This window comes from Canis lupus, chromosome 16 (genome assembly GCF_048164855.1).
Source record: "Canis lupus baileyi chromosome 16, mCanLup2.hap1, whole genome shotgun sequence".
Taxonomy (NCBI): Eukaryota; Metazoa; Chordata; class Mammalia; order Carnivora; family Canidae; genus Canis; species Canis lupus.
Window position 1 is genome coordinate 26,950,060 of NC_132853.1, and position 16,865 is coordinate 26,966,924.

Genomic DNA, 16,865 nt, shown 5'->3' on the forward strand with positions numbered 1-16,865 from the left:
ATCTCCATGAGGCTAGACTTTCTTCACATACTTAAAAAAGGGAATATACTGAATACAGAAGCAAATAGAATCCAGCAGTCTTCTGTGAAGATGAACTTTGAAGAGATTTGCAAAAAAACAGTGCAGTGCCACTCTGAGATATATGGTTGATTCATAATTAACATGCAAGGAGTTTTATAGTTATATTTAAGTGATTTTTAAAATTTGTTTTAATTATTAATACAGTAAATATTAACATGTACAATTCCACCTAAACTAATTTGGGATTGTCAATAATTTTAAGAGTATAAAAGGATACTAAGAAGTTTGAAAACCACTCATGTGAAAATGTCTACATGACTAAATCAATTTACACAAAATTCAAGCAGCCATACTACTTGGACATCATGTCTGTCTGTTCTTACTATACTATGTTGAAATAGTTAACAAGTATCAGATTTTTTGGTACAATGGCCATATTTCGATACTAGGACAAAAGATCATGGAAAGCATGCTTACTTCCTGAGAAGACTCCCATTAATCTCGCTGCTCTTCCTTCCTTCCAGTTTCAGTTAAACTTAGACAATTATAAGAACTCTTAATAGCCCATTTTGTTTTTACTTCCTCCTCCCAGACCATCCTTCAAAGTAATGTTAGGGAAGACAACTTAAAGTTTATTACCAATTTGTTATACCACTTATTGTATAACACTTTACCGCCAACTCTTGAGATAGGCATTTTGTGATTTCAACATACTCCTGGCAAATAATTCTGGAAAGTATTCAACATGTTAACATACACAAGAGGGAACATGGTCAGAGGTTCAGCTTGCTCAGGATGTGAATCTATGTCATATACCACAGCAGTTTAACTATAGCCCATTACGGGTGGTTTATGTGGCAACTCCACAGCATTGGAGATAGCACATTAAAGCTTTTTTTCTTAAATTTATAAGAAAACCTTTACTGAATATTTAAAACTTAAGAGATGAATTATTCCATTGGAAAGACAGAAAACAAACCCACAACTGATTCAAAGTACAGGAAAGGTCCACAAGAATAAATCTTGAATTCTGAAAAGAATGAACCCCCAGCGACCATGGTTATTCTCCCTGGTGATTTTGATTAACAATGAAGGAGGGTGGGGGTGGGTGGGTGGGTGGGCAGAGATCCAGCAGAAACAAACAGCCGGATCTTTTCACTAGGAGAAACTGAAAAGGAAAAGGGATTTTCCATCTAATACTATAATTTTTGATAGGAAAGTAAGGGATGGGATGATTAAAAGTGGGGAAGGGCAAGGGTTCTAAGTTTAAAAAGAAGAAGAAGAAAAGTCTTCCAAAGCAGCTTATGGTCATTTGCTTTATGTAGAGAATTCAAGAGCAATACAAGACACTAGGTAGGGGGCTCTCTAACTCTAGTGAGGATTTTTTTTTTTTTTTACTTTTTTTTGTTGTTTTTATTGAAGTTCAATTTGCCAACATATAGTGTGACACCCAGTACTCATCCCATCGAGGAGAGAGAAAAGAACTTCCAGGATAGGCAGAAACTGAAAGAATACGTGACTACCAAACCAGCTCTGCAGGAAATATTAAGGGGGACCCTGTAAAAGAAAGAGGAAGCCCAAAGAAACAATCTACAAAAACAGGGTCAGAACAGGTATTACGATGACACTAAATTCATATCTTTCAATAGTTAACTCTGAACGTGAATGGGCTAAATGATCCCATCAAAAGACACAGGGTATCAGACTAGATACCAAGACTCATCTATATGCTATCTACAAGAGACTTATTTATTTATTTATTTTTTTATTTATGATAGTCACAGAGAGAGAGAGAGAGAGAGGCAGAGACATAGGCAGAGGGAGAAGCAGGCTCCATGCACCAGGAGCCCGACGTGGGATTCGATCCCGGGTCTCCAGGATCGCGCCCTGGGCCAAAGGCAGGCGCTAAACCGCTGCGCCACCCAGGGATCCCCAAGAGACTTATTTTAGACCTAAGGACACCTCCTGCCTGAAAATGAAGGAGTGAAGAAACATTTACCATTCAAATGGTTCTCAAAAGAAAGCTGGGGTAGCAATCCTCATATCACATAAAGTTTATACCAAAGACTGTAGTAAGAGATGAAGAGAGACACTGTATCATACGTAAAGGGTCTATCCAACAAGAAGACCAAACAATCATGAGTATTTATTTATACCCCTTAATGGGAGAGCTGTCAAGTATATCAATTAATAACAAGGTAAAGAGATACTGAGATAATAATACACTAATAGTAGGAGACTTCAACACTGTACTTTCTGCAAATGACAGATCTTCTAAGCAGAACAATCATCAAAGATACAAGGGCCTTAAATAATACAGTGGACTAAATAGATTTCATAGATATATACAGAATGTTCCATCCAAATGCAACTGAATAGACATTCTTCTCAAGTGCACATGGAACTTTCTCCAGAATAGACCACATCCTGGGTCACAAATCAGGTCTCAACCTATACCAAAGATTGGGACTGTCCCCTGCATATTTTCAGACCATAATGCTTTGACACTAGAACGCAATCCCAAAAAAGAAATTTGGAAGAAACTCAAACACATGGTGGTTAAAGAGCATCCTTCTGGTGAGGATTAACAATGAAATGAACTTAAAGTAACATTATTAGCCATCAACAATAAGGGTTGAATTCAAACACTGGATTAAAAAAGTCAAAGTACCCATAATGTAAGGGCCCTTACTATTCATGGTAAGGGATACATGCTTACATCTTTTTATTTCAAGTTAATATCACATCCACGATCTGTTCATTTAAGTGAAATGCTTATATCAAAACCTAGGTGCCCTCTGGTTAAAAGGATGGAGACAGCCAAAATGTAGCCCACTACAGTGCTAGTTCTTCAGACTACTGCATGTACCTTGTTAACTACAGAATGCACATGATATAATGCTGTGTTTCTCCGTATCCCAGTGCTCATTCTGCTGCTGCGCTCCTGCCTCACAGTACTCCACCTCAGTATCCAATATGAAACCACTACAACCATGGTTCTTTTGGTTTAAGTTTGAGAGGTATTTAATTAAAACTGCCATTCTACATGTTATTTCCACAGTCCAGTAATTTATTTTAAATTTGAGTAATTTCAAATTCCACAAACAAAACTGAAGAACAGCAATATTTTGTTTGAATTCTCTCTTCTGTACACTCAGTGATCTAAAACACCACAATATCCAACATACACAAACCTCAGGGAAGGGTTAGTAAATACACACAGATTGGAATCATGGTGCTCTGTTCCTGAATGGAATGGTCCCACAGAAAAAGCACAGGATACAGCACAACATAAGGGCACCTGTTACGTATGAAGTGAGCAAAAACACACTAGCATTTTCTAGATGCGTAATGAGGAAACCTGCATAGGTTAGAGGGCCTTTTATGCTCAAAGTCAGGCAAGTTGTCTGTAATGCATTTTTCAAATAATTTGGAGAGCACTGCAATCCACTGTAGGATATGCTGATTAGTGTTGTCTTTGTTGGCATTGACAGTCTTACGTGGTCACATACCAGTATTTTTGCTGTAGCTTTTGAGTAAAAGAGATTTAAATGCATTTAGACAATACATATCGAAAGCTGTTTACATACACTAAATTTAAGAGATTCAATATTAGAGTTTTTTTTTCTTTAAACACTACAGAGTGCAAATCAGGTTCTTCACAACAGATTATTAAGCAGTTCTTCAAAGAATGAGGGGGAAGAAAAAAAAGCCCAAGTGAATAAAACATTGAAACTATTCCCCTTTGAAAATAAATTCTAAAATGATGCGGAATGTGAAATAAGCTTTTAACACAGGTGATCCGAGTTTATAGTTAGAAACAAAAAGTAGTCCTTCATGAAATAAAGGTTACAAGAACATGTGCCTGTTTTCCCATTATAAACTGAGAAGTGGGTAGAGACGATGTTTCAGTACGAAAATAGGCGACTACAGGATCAGCATTCTCTCTCACATGCTGTACCCAAAGCCAGGCTGTGGCTGCCCATAGGGTGGTGCAGTATAACCATAGCCAAAAGGTGCCTGGGGAGGGACTGCAACACTGGGTCCTGCTGTCAGCATCAATTGGGGCTGACCTAAAAACAAGAAAGACAAGAAGGGGCAGGGGATGGGGGGTGGAAGGTGGGAGAAACCGTTAGCATTATAGGATGATTACACTCCAATCTCCCCAACTCTAATAACATTATCACAACTTAGAATGAGTTTTGTAGTGGTGCTTTTGACTATTACAATTTTGGCAGGACAATCATCCTAAGAATGGTTCTGCCTAAAAAGCCAACAATTCAAGGCAGAGGGCAGAACTGTAACAGTAACTATGTTATTTCATTAAGGCAATATGCAGAGGCATGCGCCACATGACCGAGCAAGACAGCTGCCAATAAGCTTATCACTAGCTGGTATTTGCACATTGTATCTGGGAACAATATAGTAAGCACAGGAAAGCTTAATTTTTTAATAGATGTGTTTTTCTCACAAATGAACTTTTATTTTATTTTTTATTTTTTATTTTTTGTTGTACAAATGAACTTTTAAAGATAGGTTTAAATTTCTAATTTAAATGGCCACCTGGAGTAGGTTAGCATCTGAATCTGGACTCTCAGGTCATGGGATCAAAGCCCCATGGCAAGCTCTGCACTCAGAGAGGAGTCTGCTTGAGATTCTCTCTCCCTCAGCCCCTGTCCAGATCCAAGCTCTTAATCAATCAATCAATCTTAAAAATATTTCTGATTTAAGCTATCTAAACAGTAATGAAATAGCAACCTAATGCATACCTAGCAAAGAATCCAGTACTAAGTAAGAGAAATCAAAAATAACAAAACATATTCAAATATGCAATGGGAATGAATACATTAGAGCATATATACTGTTTCAAAAACTATGTTAACACTCTTATGTACTTCATTAAAAAAAAAGTTTTTAAGTAAACTACCCATCAACAGTGGGCTCGATATCACAACCCTGAGGATCAAGTCACATGCTCTACTGACTGAGCCAGCCAGGCGGCCCAACACTCTTATGTATTTTAAATAATGGTGATCACATAAAGAAAACAACCTGTAGGAAACCTGGCTATCTAAAAGGAGGCTATCTACCCACTCTCCTATAAAAGTATTCGTAATCCTCCACTAGAACGTAAGCCTAGTATCAGGTTTCTCTCAGACAAGTGACCTCATGTCTTTTTTCATGAAAACCAAAATTATTGTGAGCAAATTCTTTTTGGAAACCAACAGTTTGTAAAAACCGCTTTTCACCTCGATACCGAAATTTTCTTTTTCTTTTTTTTGATACTGAAATTTTCAACTGCCTAGAAGGACTCTCCATTTAAACACTCTGAAAGTAAGCCAAATTCAATAGGTGTCCCCAAAGCAGTATTGTTCCTACTGTTTCCTTATCTCAAATATGTCGAACATCTCACTCAAATATTTTAGCCTGTTTTTTTTTAATTTTAGCCTGCTTTAATCTAATCATCTTTAATCTACTTTTAAATTGGTCTTCTCCAACTTTATCAAAACTACACAGTCCTCTAAATTCCCCATATACTTTTTAACTATAATAATGAGTTCTCGCAATAATTTGTATATTATTATTTCCTTTAGCAAGCTAAGATCTAATGGTCACAATTTTATGCCTTCCTCCAAAGAACACCGGGTTGTAACGCTTCTAATTCACTGTTCAAACGAGTCTGTTCACCAAGAGTGAAAGGGAAAAGGAAGTAGTTCAGAATTGCACGTGGAAGAAGAAATTAAATTGCCTTCAATATTCACTGAGACTTTCGAGATCCTATCTCTCTGGAAAGTTCTCAAATGGAAATAACCCAGTTCTCTGCCCTGGTTAGAACTTAAAAAGATGTACTCTTTATGTAAAGCACACTAAAGACAGCCTTGGCATGTTCTCTTACCTCTGTACTTCTGAAAGCTGAATTCATTAATACTTCTTTCTTAGTAATTTATGAATCAATCAGTGAGCAGGCAATAGGAAAATTTAACTTATGATCTTAAGTGACTGTTTTTAAGTACTGTCTATGCATTTAAGATGACCTTCATCAACAATGTCAATGTCTGCTTTAAGATTATTTTCAGAAAAAGATGGCAGAATTATTCCTAAACTCAGTGAGCCTTCTACAGTTTAGAAACTTGCTATATTTCTGTTTTGAGGTAGGATCCCTAAAGAATGAAACATTTGTCTACTATTTTCTGTGGGGTTAAAAAGAGAGCGAGATTACCATAAACAATAGGTTGTGTCTCTGTAGCTTGTTCTTCTTCTTTTCTCAGTGATTCTGAAGCATCTAATTTATCCACCTGGAGAAAAACAGGTAATGTTACTTAGTACCTCAAAAGTATTATAAACCTAGGTTTATGGCAGAAAGTGGAAAAGCCTTAGTATGTTAAATTTGTCAAAATAAAACAGACTAAAGAACATTCTCAGGCCCCCTCAAATTCAATGGCAATGTTCACAGTTCAGTCAAGGTGATTTTTTAGCACTGTCATTATAAACCCTCAGGAAGGAGGGATTTATAAATGCCATAAAAGCTCACGCCAGGCTAAAACTGGGCATGCTAGGATGCAGCCAGCCTGAGGGAGGGAAATAACAAGAAGGAACCACTTTTTCAAATGAAGTTTAAACCATATCAAAGGTAATAATAATGAACTCATGACCAGGCAAGACTTCCCTTCCCAAAGGAAAAGATATTCAAAAAAGTGAAATGAGTTAATGACTGGACAAATACTCATTTAGAATAAGCTATCTTTTCTCATTTGTGCATAGTGTCTGCAGATAATTGCTACATATGTGGACTGAAGTTTAAGACACAAAGTGGCTCCATATTCCATCTTTTTAGATAAAGACAGGCTGCGTGCTTTAATGCTCTATTTTCTAAGAAGTAGAAATAGTAGTAGGAATGCCTAATTTTTGCCCCAATGTCTTTGAGGAAGAATTTTCTTTGCTTTTAATGAAGTCAAAGAACTAAGTGGCTATTACATGCTAACTACTCTAAATAAAAGTGGATAGTATCAGACCTAATACTGTAAAGTTCAAATGTTAAGAAAGAAAAAAAAGAAAAAAGTGAAAGAAAGGAGCTGGAATACATAGGTCATTCCACAAGCTAGCTGAGTGACCCTAGCAAACCATCACACTGATCCTCAAATTTCCTTGTCTGTATAATGATATAGTTGCATTAAGATATTCTGCAACATTTGTTCCAGGACTAACATGATTTGGTTCTGTAATTCTGCAAAGAATTGGGGAGAAATCATACTAGGATAGTGGGCTTATGGGATGTCTACTAAACAACATCCAAATGCATTTTAAACTATATTTGTCTTTTAAACTATATTTTAAAAGTCTATCATTATACTTGAAATAAAACTAAAGCTTCAGATTTTGATGTTATCTATTACTCATGTTTTTCAAAATCCTAAATGCATTGGGTAAGATGGGGGGGCAGAGTGCAGGAAAAACTTTTAATGAATGTTCATGGCATATTACTCAGTAAAGCAAATAGTGAAAATTACTCACCAAAAAAGACATGCAGACTTTAGTGAAAAAGTATAAAGACTGGGTCCTAAAAAGGTCAAAGCAATCCCTAGTTTCTATTTGAAACTATTTAAAATAGTGTGAGTCTTCACATAGGTTATTAAGGTCAGGACAGTATTTTATACATATTTTAATTGTCCCATATTAAATATTATACATAAGTCTAATTCATTCTAGTTTATCAGGGAATAATTTGAGAAAAGTAAGTTGAGGTAGACACCTTAGACACCTTCAGATAAAATGTGGTTTTTCTACACTAGGAAAATGGGTTGGTTTGCTTTTGCATGCTATTTTACTATTTTATAGCCTAAGTGTTCATGTGTTAGAAATTACCCCAATATCAAATTAAAAACAACTATGGAGTAGAAGTACCATGAAAAATACCCAATATCTGGTATTCAAACTTAAAAAATTCTTTCAATTGTATACTTTAAAGCACAGTCTGTGCCATCAGGGTCATTTGGAGTTTTGTTAACAGTATCCAAGAGGTTATACAAAAAAAGCATACATGTATGAGTGTACATTACTTTCAAGTTACTAGAAGAAAAATGAAACACCAACCAAAAAAAAGTCACCACTGCATAAAACATTTCCAGACTTTAAGGAAAAGAATCTTAAGTGAACACAGGTTTAAACATTAATGTCAGAGGTGAATCTGAGTCAGATGTTGAAGAAAGATGTCCTATTAAAGAAGTATATTGAAGATTCAGAAGAGCTAGGAATAGCGCAATGCCCAGGCATGAACACAGATAGGTTGGGCATGGGGGGGGGGGGGGGGTGGCGGGGAGAAGAACTCTGAAGGAATAGCATCAAATTAAGCAAAAAAATTTTATTTTTCTATATAATGGGACAGCCTCTGGCATCGCAACATCTAATTTTTGTTTCTACTGACCCAATTTAGATTGCTCAAAAAAGAGAAGCAGAGAAGGCTTTTATGAACACAAGCTTTTGTTAAGAGCTGTAACAAAAGTTTCTGATCCTTGGATTTAAAAAGAAAAATTATAGGTAAGCATGTCACTGAGTTCAGTTCCATCTGTACTATTAAAAATTCACTATAATGTAAAAGGCTTTTCCACAAAGACTGCAATATGCTGCAGAGGAAAAGTTAACATGCAGTCAGTTATTTTGGTGTATGTGTGCATGAAAAAAAGGCAAAAGTACTGAAGCAAGAAGTGAGATCTGAAGATGACTGTTGCTATACAGGCTCTCAAGAAACACACACAGCCCACAGCAATGCTTATTTAAGAGTTTCAAAAGTAGTATGATGTAATTGCAATGACTGTTGTACATGCTTGATTTAAAACAATGCATAACACTGCAGTTCAATTACCTGTTTTTCACACACACGCTTTCTAACTGCCTTGCTTACTAGCTGCTGAAGGGCCTCACACACAATGCATTTTACTCAGGTTTGCCTTAAGTTCCAATGGTGATTCCAGTTTGGTTAAATATGATTCCAAGGCATTGTGCCCCACCCAAATTCTTTCAAATTTGTTTCAACTCTCCTTTACCTTCCCACCCTTTTACTACAACAATTTGATACCAGACATTAAGTTTGTTTCAGTTAAACTGGGATGGAGACAAGCCAATGAAGGAAGCAGCAACCAAAAGGTGCCTAAATTTGACCTTGGACAAGCCAACGGATGAATAAGAGAGCAAATTTTAGGTAGCTTCAGAGGTATGCCTTATTATAGGAAGAAGTTAATATTGCTTCATTATATACAGAAATAATCCATGTTGCTTGGCAACAATTATAGCAAGCTATTCTCATGATTAAAAAAGTTTTAATTCTTGAAAATGGACTAGCACCATAAGAACTGGACACCTGGAGAAACATGAGGAAAGTCTCTTCGGAAGCAGCTAGTATCTCTTGTATCTACTTTCAGCAAAAAATTAGTAAGAATCAAGAGATCAGAAACTGGATCACAGTCCTTCAATACCAAAAAAAACCCCAAAAAGCCTTTTAGGGCGTATATATATATATGTATATATATATATACACACACACACATATATAAATTCAACAACTGTCAGGCAAGCTCACAAAATAAAACCAGAGGCTGCTTAAATTTATTTAGAGTATTAAGAAAATCCTATTATGGTCCAGATATTCTGACAGGGAAGAGAAATTTCCTGAAACTTTGTAATTAATATGGAAACTCACCATGCTCGGTTTTTAATAATATATTTAAGAGAGACTGTGAACCAACTACTGATTAGCCTCCTGCCCTTCCTAAAGCCTATTAGCCGATTAGTAGCAAACATCTACTAATGTCCTACAGCTCTATTATAGTTATGTTTCAAGGGACTTGCAGAGGCTTTAGTGAAAATTTATTGGGGGAAAAAGCAGCAGCAGCAGTGTAGAAAAGGAAGGAAAAAAAAATCATGCAAGTTTCTTAGACTTAGTCCTCCAGACTTAAAGATGGAAAAGAATCAACTTTCACCTTTTCCTTTATTGCATCAACCTGCAAAGGAATTCAGAAGGTGCAGCTTAGAAAAAAATCAAATTCCATATTGAGCATAAAAAGGTAGAATCAGCAACAAAGGTTTAGGGGAGAAACATCTAACCACTAAAAAAGGCATGAGAAAAGTGAAAATAAAGGGCATACTGGAAGCAAAATTTAGAATATATTTTTTTAAATTTCAGAGCTTATTGCAGAAGAATTTATGCTAGAGTCAGTGTGAAAGAAAGCAGCTTAATCGCTAGTAAAACTTACAGCATTTCGGTTAACAGCAGCTTAGAGCCAAGTCTCATAAGTTGGCATTATGCATATGAAAAGAAGCTATTCTCATCATGGCTAATATAAGGCAACAGTTTTCTTACATTGGACTTGAAGCAGTTTTTATACCAAAAATGCTAATTCTTAAAAAATTAAAACTGAGCGATGTCTGGGTGGCTCAGCTGGTTAAGCGTCTGCCTTCGGTTCAGGTCATGATCCCAGGATTCTGGGATCAAGCCCCATGGTGGGCTCCCTGCTCAGTGGGGAGAGCCAGCCTGCTTCTCCCTCTGCTCCCTTCACCCCCCACCCCTGCTTGTGCTCACTTCCTCTCTCTCTCAAATAAATAAAATTATAATGGAACACAATGGTATCTACTTAGATGGCACCCTAAGGAAATATTCATACTGGGGGTCATTGATAGTACATTTCCCCCCTTTCCTCAGGCATGCTGAAGAGATCAGATGTGAAACTGATTTTAATAAGCATGTTTTACTTTTAACAAGTGGATCCTTTAGGACCATTTTAAAATGTTCTACAGTAAAAGAGCTACTAACTGTTGAGGATCAAGTGAGTAAAAAAAAAAATATTATGACATCAAAAAGTAACACTAGATAGGTAAATGAATTTTGTAAGATGATTATACCCACAGCTTGTTTAATGCACTTTTAGGTAATATGTTAATTATTAACCTGCTAGGATATTTTTAAATTGGGGATGAAGCTATCAAAATATTGAGATTAATGGGATGTTAAGAATATAGATTTTGCTTCCCCAGAAGAAACAGGCAGACATACTAAAGTCAAGAAGCAACCAAACAAAGGGAATCTACACTACCAAGTTATGGATAACTGAGTTATAGGAACTGATTTAAGGAAGATTTTATTTTGGGGAGAAAAAAAATCTTTATGTTTTTAAAAAAAAAAAAAAAAGAACCAAACATACAATATAGAAGTAGTACTATTCACCTTCAGTAATACATGAAGAGGTAAAAATTCTGACAAGTTATGTTTAAGTTCCCTTTTCCATTCAATGTCATTTGCCAGATATTACACATTTCTGGAGAACAAAAATATTTTATGACAACCAAATGACTTACACTTCTACTAGAGAAAAAGCATTTGAAAAAAATAAATCTGTGCATGGAATTTTATATATCCTCAAGGTAAGTAGTTCTGAATACACCCAGAGGCACCATTACCTTTGTCAAGTATTCTTTCATGACCTGGATGAAATAGGGCATGGCAAAATCCATGATATTGTGCCTCCATGCAGTTTCCAGGACAACATCTGGCCTTAAAAGATCATAACAGGTAAAAAGACAAGCTCCAAAGCACTCTCTTTTTTCTTCCTGCAAAAACCACTGTAGGAGTTCTTCAGCCAACTCAGTATCTTTAGATTCAGAGGCATACTGCATTGCATCCTATTCAAAGAAAAGGATGAAGGTCAAATAATTTTAAACTCAAATAATTTTAAACTCAAATACACTAAACTGGCAAAACAAGTAATACAATAGGGGGAATAAATCCCAGTTATATCATTTAAATTGAAGATTTGTTGAAAGAAAAGAAGACAAGGAAATTTTTTTAAGAGGTTTGACATAAACAGAAGACCCCTAGAATCAAGAAATTGATAATTACTATCTCCCTCAAATGGGGGCTTGAGGGCAATTCTCATATACTTATACTTGTACAGACCACATCACTTCGAATATACCATTTTTAGGATTAAGACAGATCATCTAGTACTCGATTTAACAGACCAGCCCCACCACCTTTATCCACCTTATACAGGCTATCTTTTTTGCACAGCTCTACACTCTGTTTCCAGCGATTGTTGCCTTTGAAAAGATAAGCAGCAATTCTTCTGAACTCAATGAGTTCATGTTTTTCCAAACGCTGAGCAAGTGAGATATTGTCAAAATTGTCATAAGCATCTATTGATGTTCGCAGAGCCTTAAAAAACAAAACAAAACCATACAATGCCAAATCAGTTTCATTTTAGTTTAAAATTTGTTCCATCATTTTTTATCAAGAAGTCATTACTGTATATGACTGAATGTATAAGACTTGATCAATATGATGTATGAAGTGTATATATAAAATACAAATTGACCAATGAGCTATTATTACAATACGACAGCCTAAATTCAAGTGTCAGGCTAGAAAGTTGTAAGCTGAACAAGTATCAAGGTTCTTCAATCTGACTGCGTAACAATAAAGTGCTCAAAGGTACTATAAAAAAAATTTTTTTTAAAGATTTTACTTATTTACTCATGAGAGACACAGAGAGAGAGGCAGAGACATAGGCAGAGGGAGAAGCAGACTCCATGTAGGGAGCCCCATGTGGGACTCGATCCCAGGACTCCAGGATCACGCCCTGGACCAAAGGCAGATGCTCAACCGCTGAGCCACCCAGATGTCCCAGATTCTATAAAATTTCTAAAGATACAATTTTTTCCAAAGTGTTTAGTATCAAGAACTTGAATAGTTATGAAAATGGGAGGATTCATAATTTGGAGGAAAGATTTTATGCTTTAGAGAAACTCCTGATACAACACAACATGGTATTTAGTAATATAGAGCAGTATAAGATCTGAACCCATCATGTTGATAAAGAAAAAAGGCAACTAGCTTAATCTTACTTCTGATTTTATGTTTGCAAAATTCTTCACAAGGGAAAGTTTATTAAAAGACAGATACTAATATGCTACTGGGCAAGAAAAGCAGTGAATATACTTAATACCAAATAATTTCATAGACTAGTTAAGAGATCAAAGGCTTTTTTGAGCCTTACGTACAATCTAGGTGTTTAAGGACAAAGTAACAATAGTATTTTTTTCTTAAGCATTAACCAAGACATGATCTAAGCAAAATTCTACAAAACAGACAATTAGAGCTCAGATTTATCGTTCCTGAAAACACTAAGTTTAGATCGCAGGCATATAAGTACCTACTGTTTACAAACCTAAAAGATAATGTGTTTTTTTTTTTTTTACTCCAAAACATATCAACCTAGTGACTCAATCATAATCTGAGTTTTGAGTTTTTGCATATAAACATATTTGTATGTTTTACCTGATAATCTTCTTCTGTAATAAAGAGGTTGTTCAGTGATTCATTCACAGATTTGTTATTGTGGTTTTGAACTGAACGCAAATATGGTTTCACCAGTGGTAGCTGTTTAACCTTCAAAATAAAGAGTTTTGTTACAAACGTAGCATATCCTTATTGTTCAACAAAAGTTATCCAGATATGCCTTACTGCCTTGCTATGAGGTTCTCAAGTTTTTAAATTACCTTGCTGAAATAATTGACTGCACGAGTATGATCCAACCGTGGAGACAGCACCATCAGCAAATCATTTAACAACAGAGGCTTGAATTCCAAGTAGAACTGTATTGCTCTGTAATATAGTTCCACATTTGCAACCTAAAATGGGAAAAATCCATATGTAAGTTATTTCCTAATGAGCTCTCTCCTTTTGAAGCTTCATATTCTGAAGAAGTCACACACCTTGGTAATGATATCTTTGAACTGTCCTTCTTTCCACGCATCAGTTGGATGATTCATCATTGTAATTATGGCATTATCATATTCTTCATACTTGTCATACAAAAACACCAATTCTGCCCAAAGATGAGCTTGTTCTGCAGCTCTAAGCACCTAGAAAGATTTAATTGCTTTAGATATGGGTCTGTATTCTAGCTAAAACCTTAAAAAGAAAAGATATTTTAAGGTTTCAGTTACAGCTATAGAGCTACCTCACAATGTTAAAAGGTTGGGTTACCTTAGGAATATTCACTCTGGACCAGAATAGCTCCAGGTGCTCCCTCATTTTTTGTGGCTTAAATTTAGAATACAGAATAGCTAATTCGGTAAACATTCCCATATGAGCTCGCTCAAGTCCCAATGCTGCTTCCAACATGGTTATCAGTTCTTCAAAGTATCCTCGATCCTAAATAAGGAAATACACAATTAAAGATAAGACTACCTGTGGCAATAGATCTCAATTAATACAAGACTCCTGTTCATTACCTGATAGTAGTTGATAAGTTCCTCCAATTCATCTGCATGTACTACAATATGAAGCCCACACATCTGAGCAAGACGGAACTCCTTGCCATCTACACAGGCAAAGCAGACCTATAACAAAAATTTCAATTATGAAAACTCAAATATAAACATGGCTGGTTAAGTCAATCAGTTTAAAAAGATTTCTAAGAATCCTAATTCTTCACTCAAATGGATGTTGAGATTACCTCTTTCCATGTTCGAGTACTGTTAGCTTTCCTAGCTCCATCAACAGCTGCCTGATATTCACCCAGGTGAACCAGAGTAGATGCCAAGCGTCCAAAATTGGATACATTATTGTACAATAGTTTAGCAGCATCATACATTTTTTCATCGTAACAACGGTCGCCAACCTGAAACAAACAATCTATTTTCAGTAAGTATAAACTCAATCCTCTTTCTAAAGTCATAACCCAATTTAATACTGAGAAACATTATTTTTCCTTGGAAATCATCAGTTGTGACGGGTTTAGATCCTATTAACAAAGTGGCTTAACCGTTTATTTTTATTCTCTGAAAAATATCGGAATAGGAAACCCACTTGTTGGATATGAGCATTATTTGGCCCATTGATGAACTCTTCTAACTCTGCAAGGCGGTTTGTTTTAGCCAAGGCAAATATCAATTCTGTCTCCACATAGGACTCACGAGCCTTCTTACGGGCCATCTGCAAGTACTTCACCAGTTCTTCCCAGTTTCCTAGGTATAAAGAAGAAAATAAATTCAAACACTAACATCCTAACATTTATCTTTTCACTCAAGTGAGAACTGCTATTTATTTCCTTTCTAAGGAAATAACATAGAGAATAACATAAACAATAAAATTTATCTAAAATAGCAAAATTTCTATTACATTTCTGTATTACCACTGACCAAATGAATAGCTGAATTCCCCTTTTCCTTTAGGTTGTAAGATTAGAATTTGATGAGAATTTTAGGAGATTTCAAAACAGAAAACTAATCTTCCCTATGGACCTTTTTAAATTCACAAAATGGAACCTCTCTGTATGTGGACTAAGATTAAGTGGTAAATGTCTTCATAAGTAACCATGCAGTATCTAACTCCTATATAAATTCGGAATAGACCTAAATATTAATGCTTAGCTTAATCATAGCTTAGGTACATTTTCTGAGGTCACAAACACATAAAAGTAAGTCGTACCACTAGTGTTGGCAGCCTGAACAACTTCCATGTAGGATGAAGGATCATCTGCTTTGATATAAGAATCAATGGCTTCTTTCACCATTCCTTTCTGCAACTGGGCTTTAGCAAGCTGACTCCAAACTGCAGGTTCATTGCAGCGTTCAGCAAACTCATATGCCCGATCCAAATTTCCAATATGTTCAATCAAGACCTAGGCAACCAATATTTGAATTTGGGTTCAAATTGAATCAATCAATAAAATTGAATCAATCTTGCCACATAGCAATTACATTTAAACAGTTAGGATTTTATTGCTTTTCTATAGCCAAAGCAATCGATTTTGCTGGGCACCAGGCCTAACAGGACAACACATAATATTGAATCAACTTGTGAATGTGAAGACCTACCTGAACTGCTGAAGTATTAACATCAAATTTCCGGAAAATGGCAAATGCTTCTTCAAACAACTCATTGCAGATGGCAATATTGGCAATATCTGGGGCATCATAATTATCCAGGCGGTTAATATACTCCATAACACGTGTACGGTCAGCCTTGATTGCAGTGAGGATGAGGAGATTTTGCAGATTCCTTTTAAGAAAACAAAAATTTGAATGCATTATTTCAAAAGCTTATCAGTCATAAAGAATAAACACTGTGGCTATGAGGAGTTTTTTCTCAGGGGCAGAGTTAGAAAAGGAGGGTATTAGAAGAGTCAGAATTCAAACAACTTTCTCTAATCTTTGTCTCTTTGTTCCTTCTCAAAAGTGATAGACGGTAACTGAAGACTGAATAGAAATAGCCAATGGACTCTTCTTATAACATACCTGTGTTCACTAAATACAGAGTTATCAAGGACAATTTTCTCCAGTAGTTCAATGAGTTCATTAGGAAGGTCTGCAGTCATAAAAGCCTTGACAGTTACTGATACTTCTTCAGGGTCCTGAGTCTCAGACAAGGCTGTCTGTACAACCTACAGATTACATACATACACAGGGAGTTAATGGTACTGAAAATCAAGGTAGTTATGAAGAAAACATTCTACTCTTAGGCTGGCATCTCGGTAGAAAACTTGAGAATAAATACCTTTAAATTCACAACATGAAGGGTTTTCTACACAAATCCACATATACCCACATTATGTGTATTTCTGTTCTTTAGAAAAATCACCTAATAAGATAATTTCTTTTTCTCTGATTAAAATATTATCCATAACTTTAATGGCTACATATGAATTCAACCACACAGATGTGGCAATATGGACTCAGTAATTCCTCTATTTTTGGCTAATTATATGGCTCCCAGGTGCTTCAATATTTTTTCCAGGAAGCTTTGTATCTAACATGGGAATTTTCCTTAGAAATGCTTCCTAGGAGAGGAA

At 35.8% G+C, this 16,865-nt stretch overlaps 1 protein-coding gene across 3 annotated transcripts in view; it reads right to left on the reverse strand.

The window, feature by feature from the left end:
* Positions 1-3,070: 3,070 nt before the first annotated feature.
* The window catches only part of CLTC (clathrin heavy chain), a 66,547-nt gene continuing 52,752 nt past the window's right edge, over positions 3,071-16,865 (reverse strand). For 2 of the 3 annotated variants that reach the window (XM_072779699.1, XM_072779702.1), the window contains 15 exons: positions 16,312-16,457; positions 15,892-16,075; positions 15,503-15,695; positions 14,882-15,039; positions 14,529-14,693; positions 14,305-14,412; positions 14,057-14,224; positions 13,783-13,932; positions 13,567-13,698; positions 13,346-13,456; positions 12,053-12,223; positions 11,470-11,691; positions 9,996-10,016; positions 6,242-6,317; positions 3,071-4,094 (listed from right to left, as the gene is read on the reverse strand). In XM_072779699.1, coding sequence (XP_072635800.1) covers positions 3,970-4,094; positions 6,242-6,317; positions 9,996-10,016; positions 11,470-11,691; positions 12,053-12,223; positions 13,346-13,456; positions 13,567-13,698; positions 13,783-13,932; positions 14,057-14,224; positions 14,305-14,412; positions 14,529-14,693; positions 14,882-15,039; positions 15,503-15,695; positions 15,892-16,075; positions 16,312-16,457 — 2,130 coding nt within the window. In that variant the 3' untranslated portion in view covers positions 3,071-3,969. The remainder of the gene's footprint in view (positions 4,095-6,241; positions 6,318-9,995; positions 10,017-11,469; positions 11,692-12,052; positions 12,224-13,345; positions 13,457-13,566; positions 13,699-13,782; positions 13,933-14,056; positions 14,225-14,304; positions 14,413-14,528; positions 14,694-14,881; positions 15,040-15,502; positions 15,696-15,891; positions 16,076-16,311; positions 16,458-16,865) is intronic. The other variant, XM_072779701.1, reaches the window with a different exon arrangement.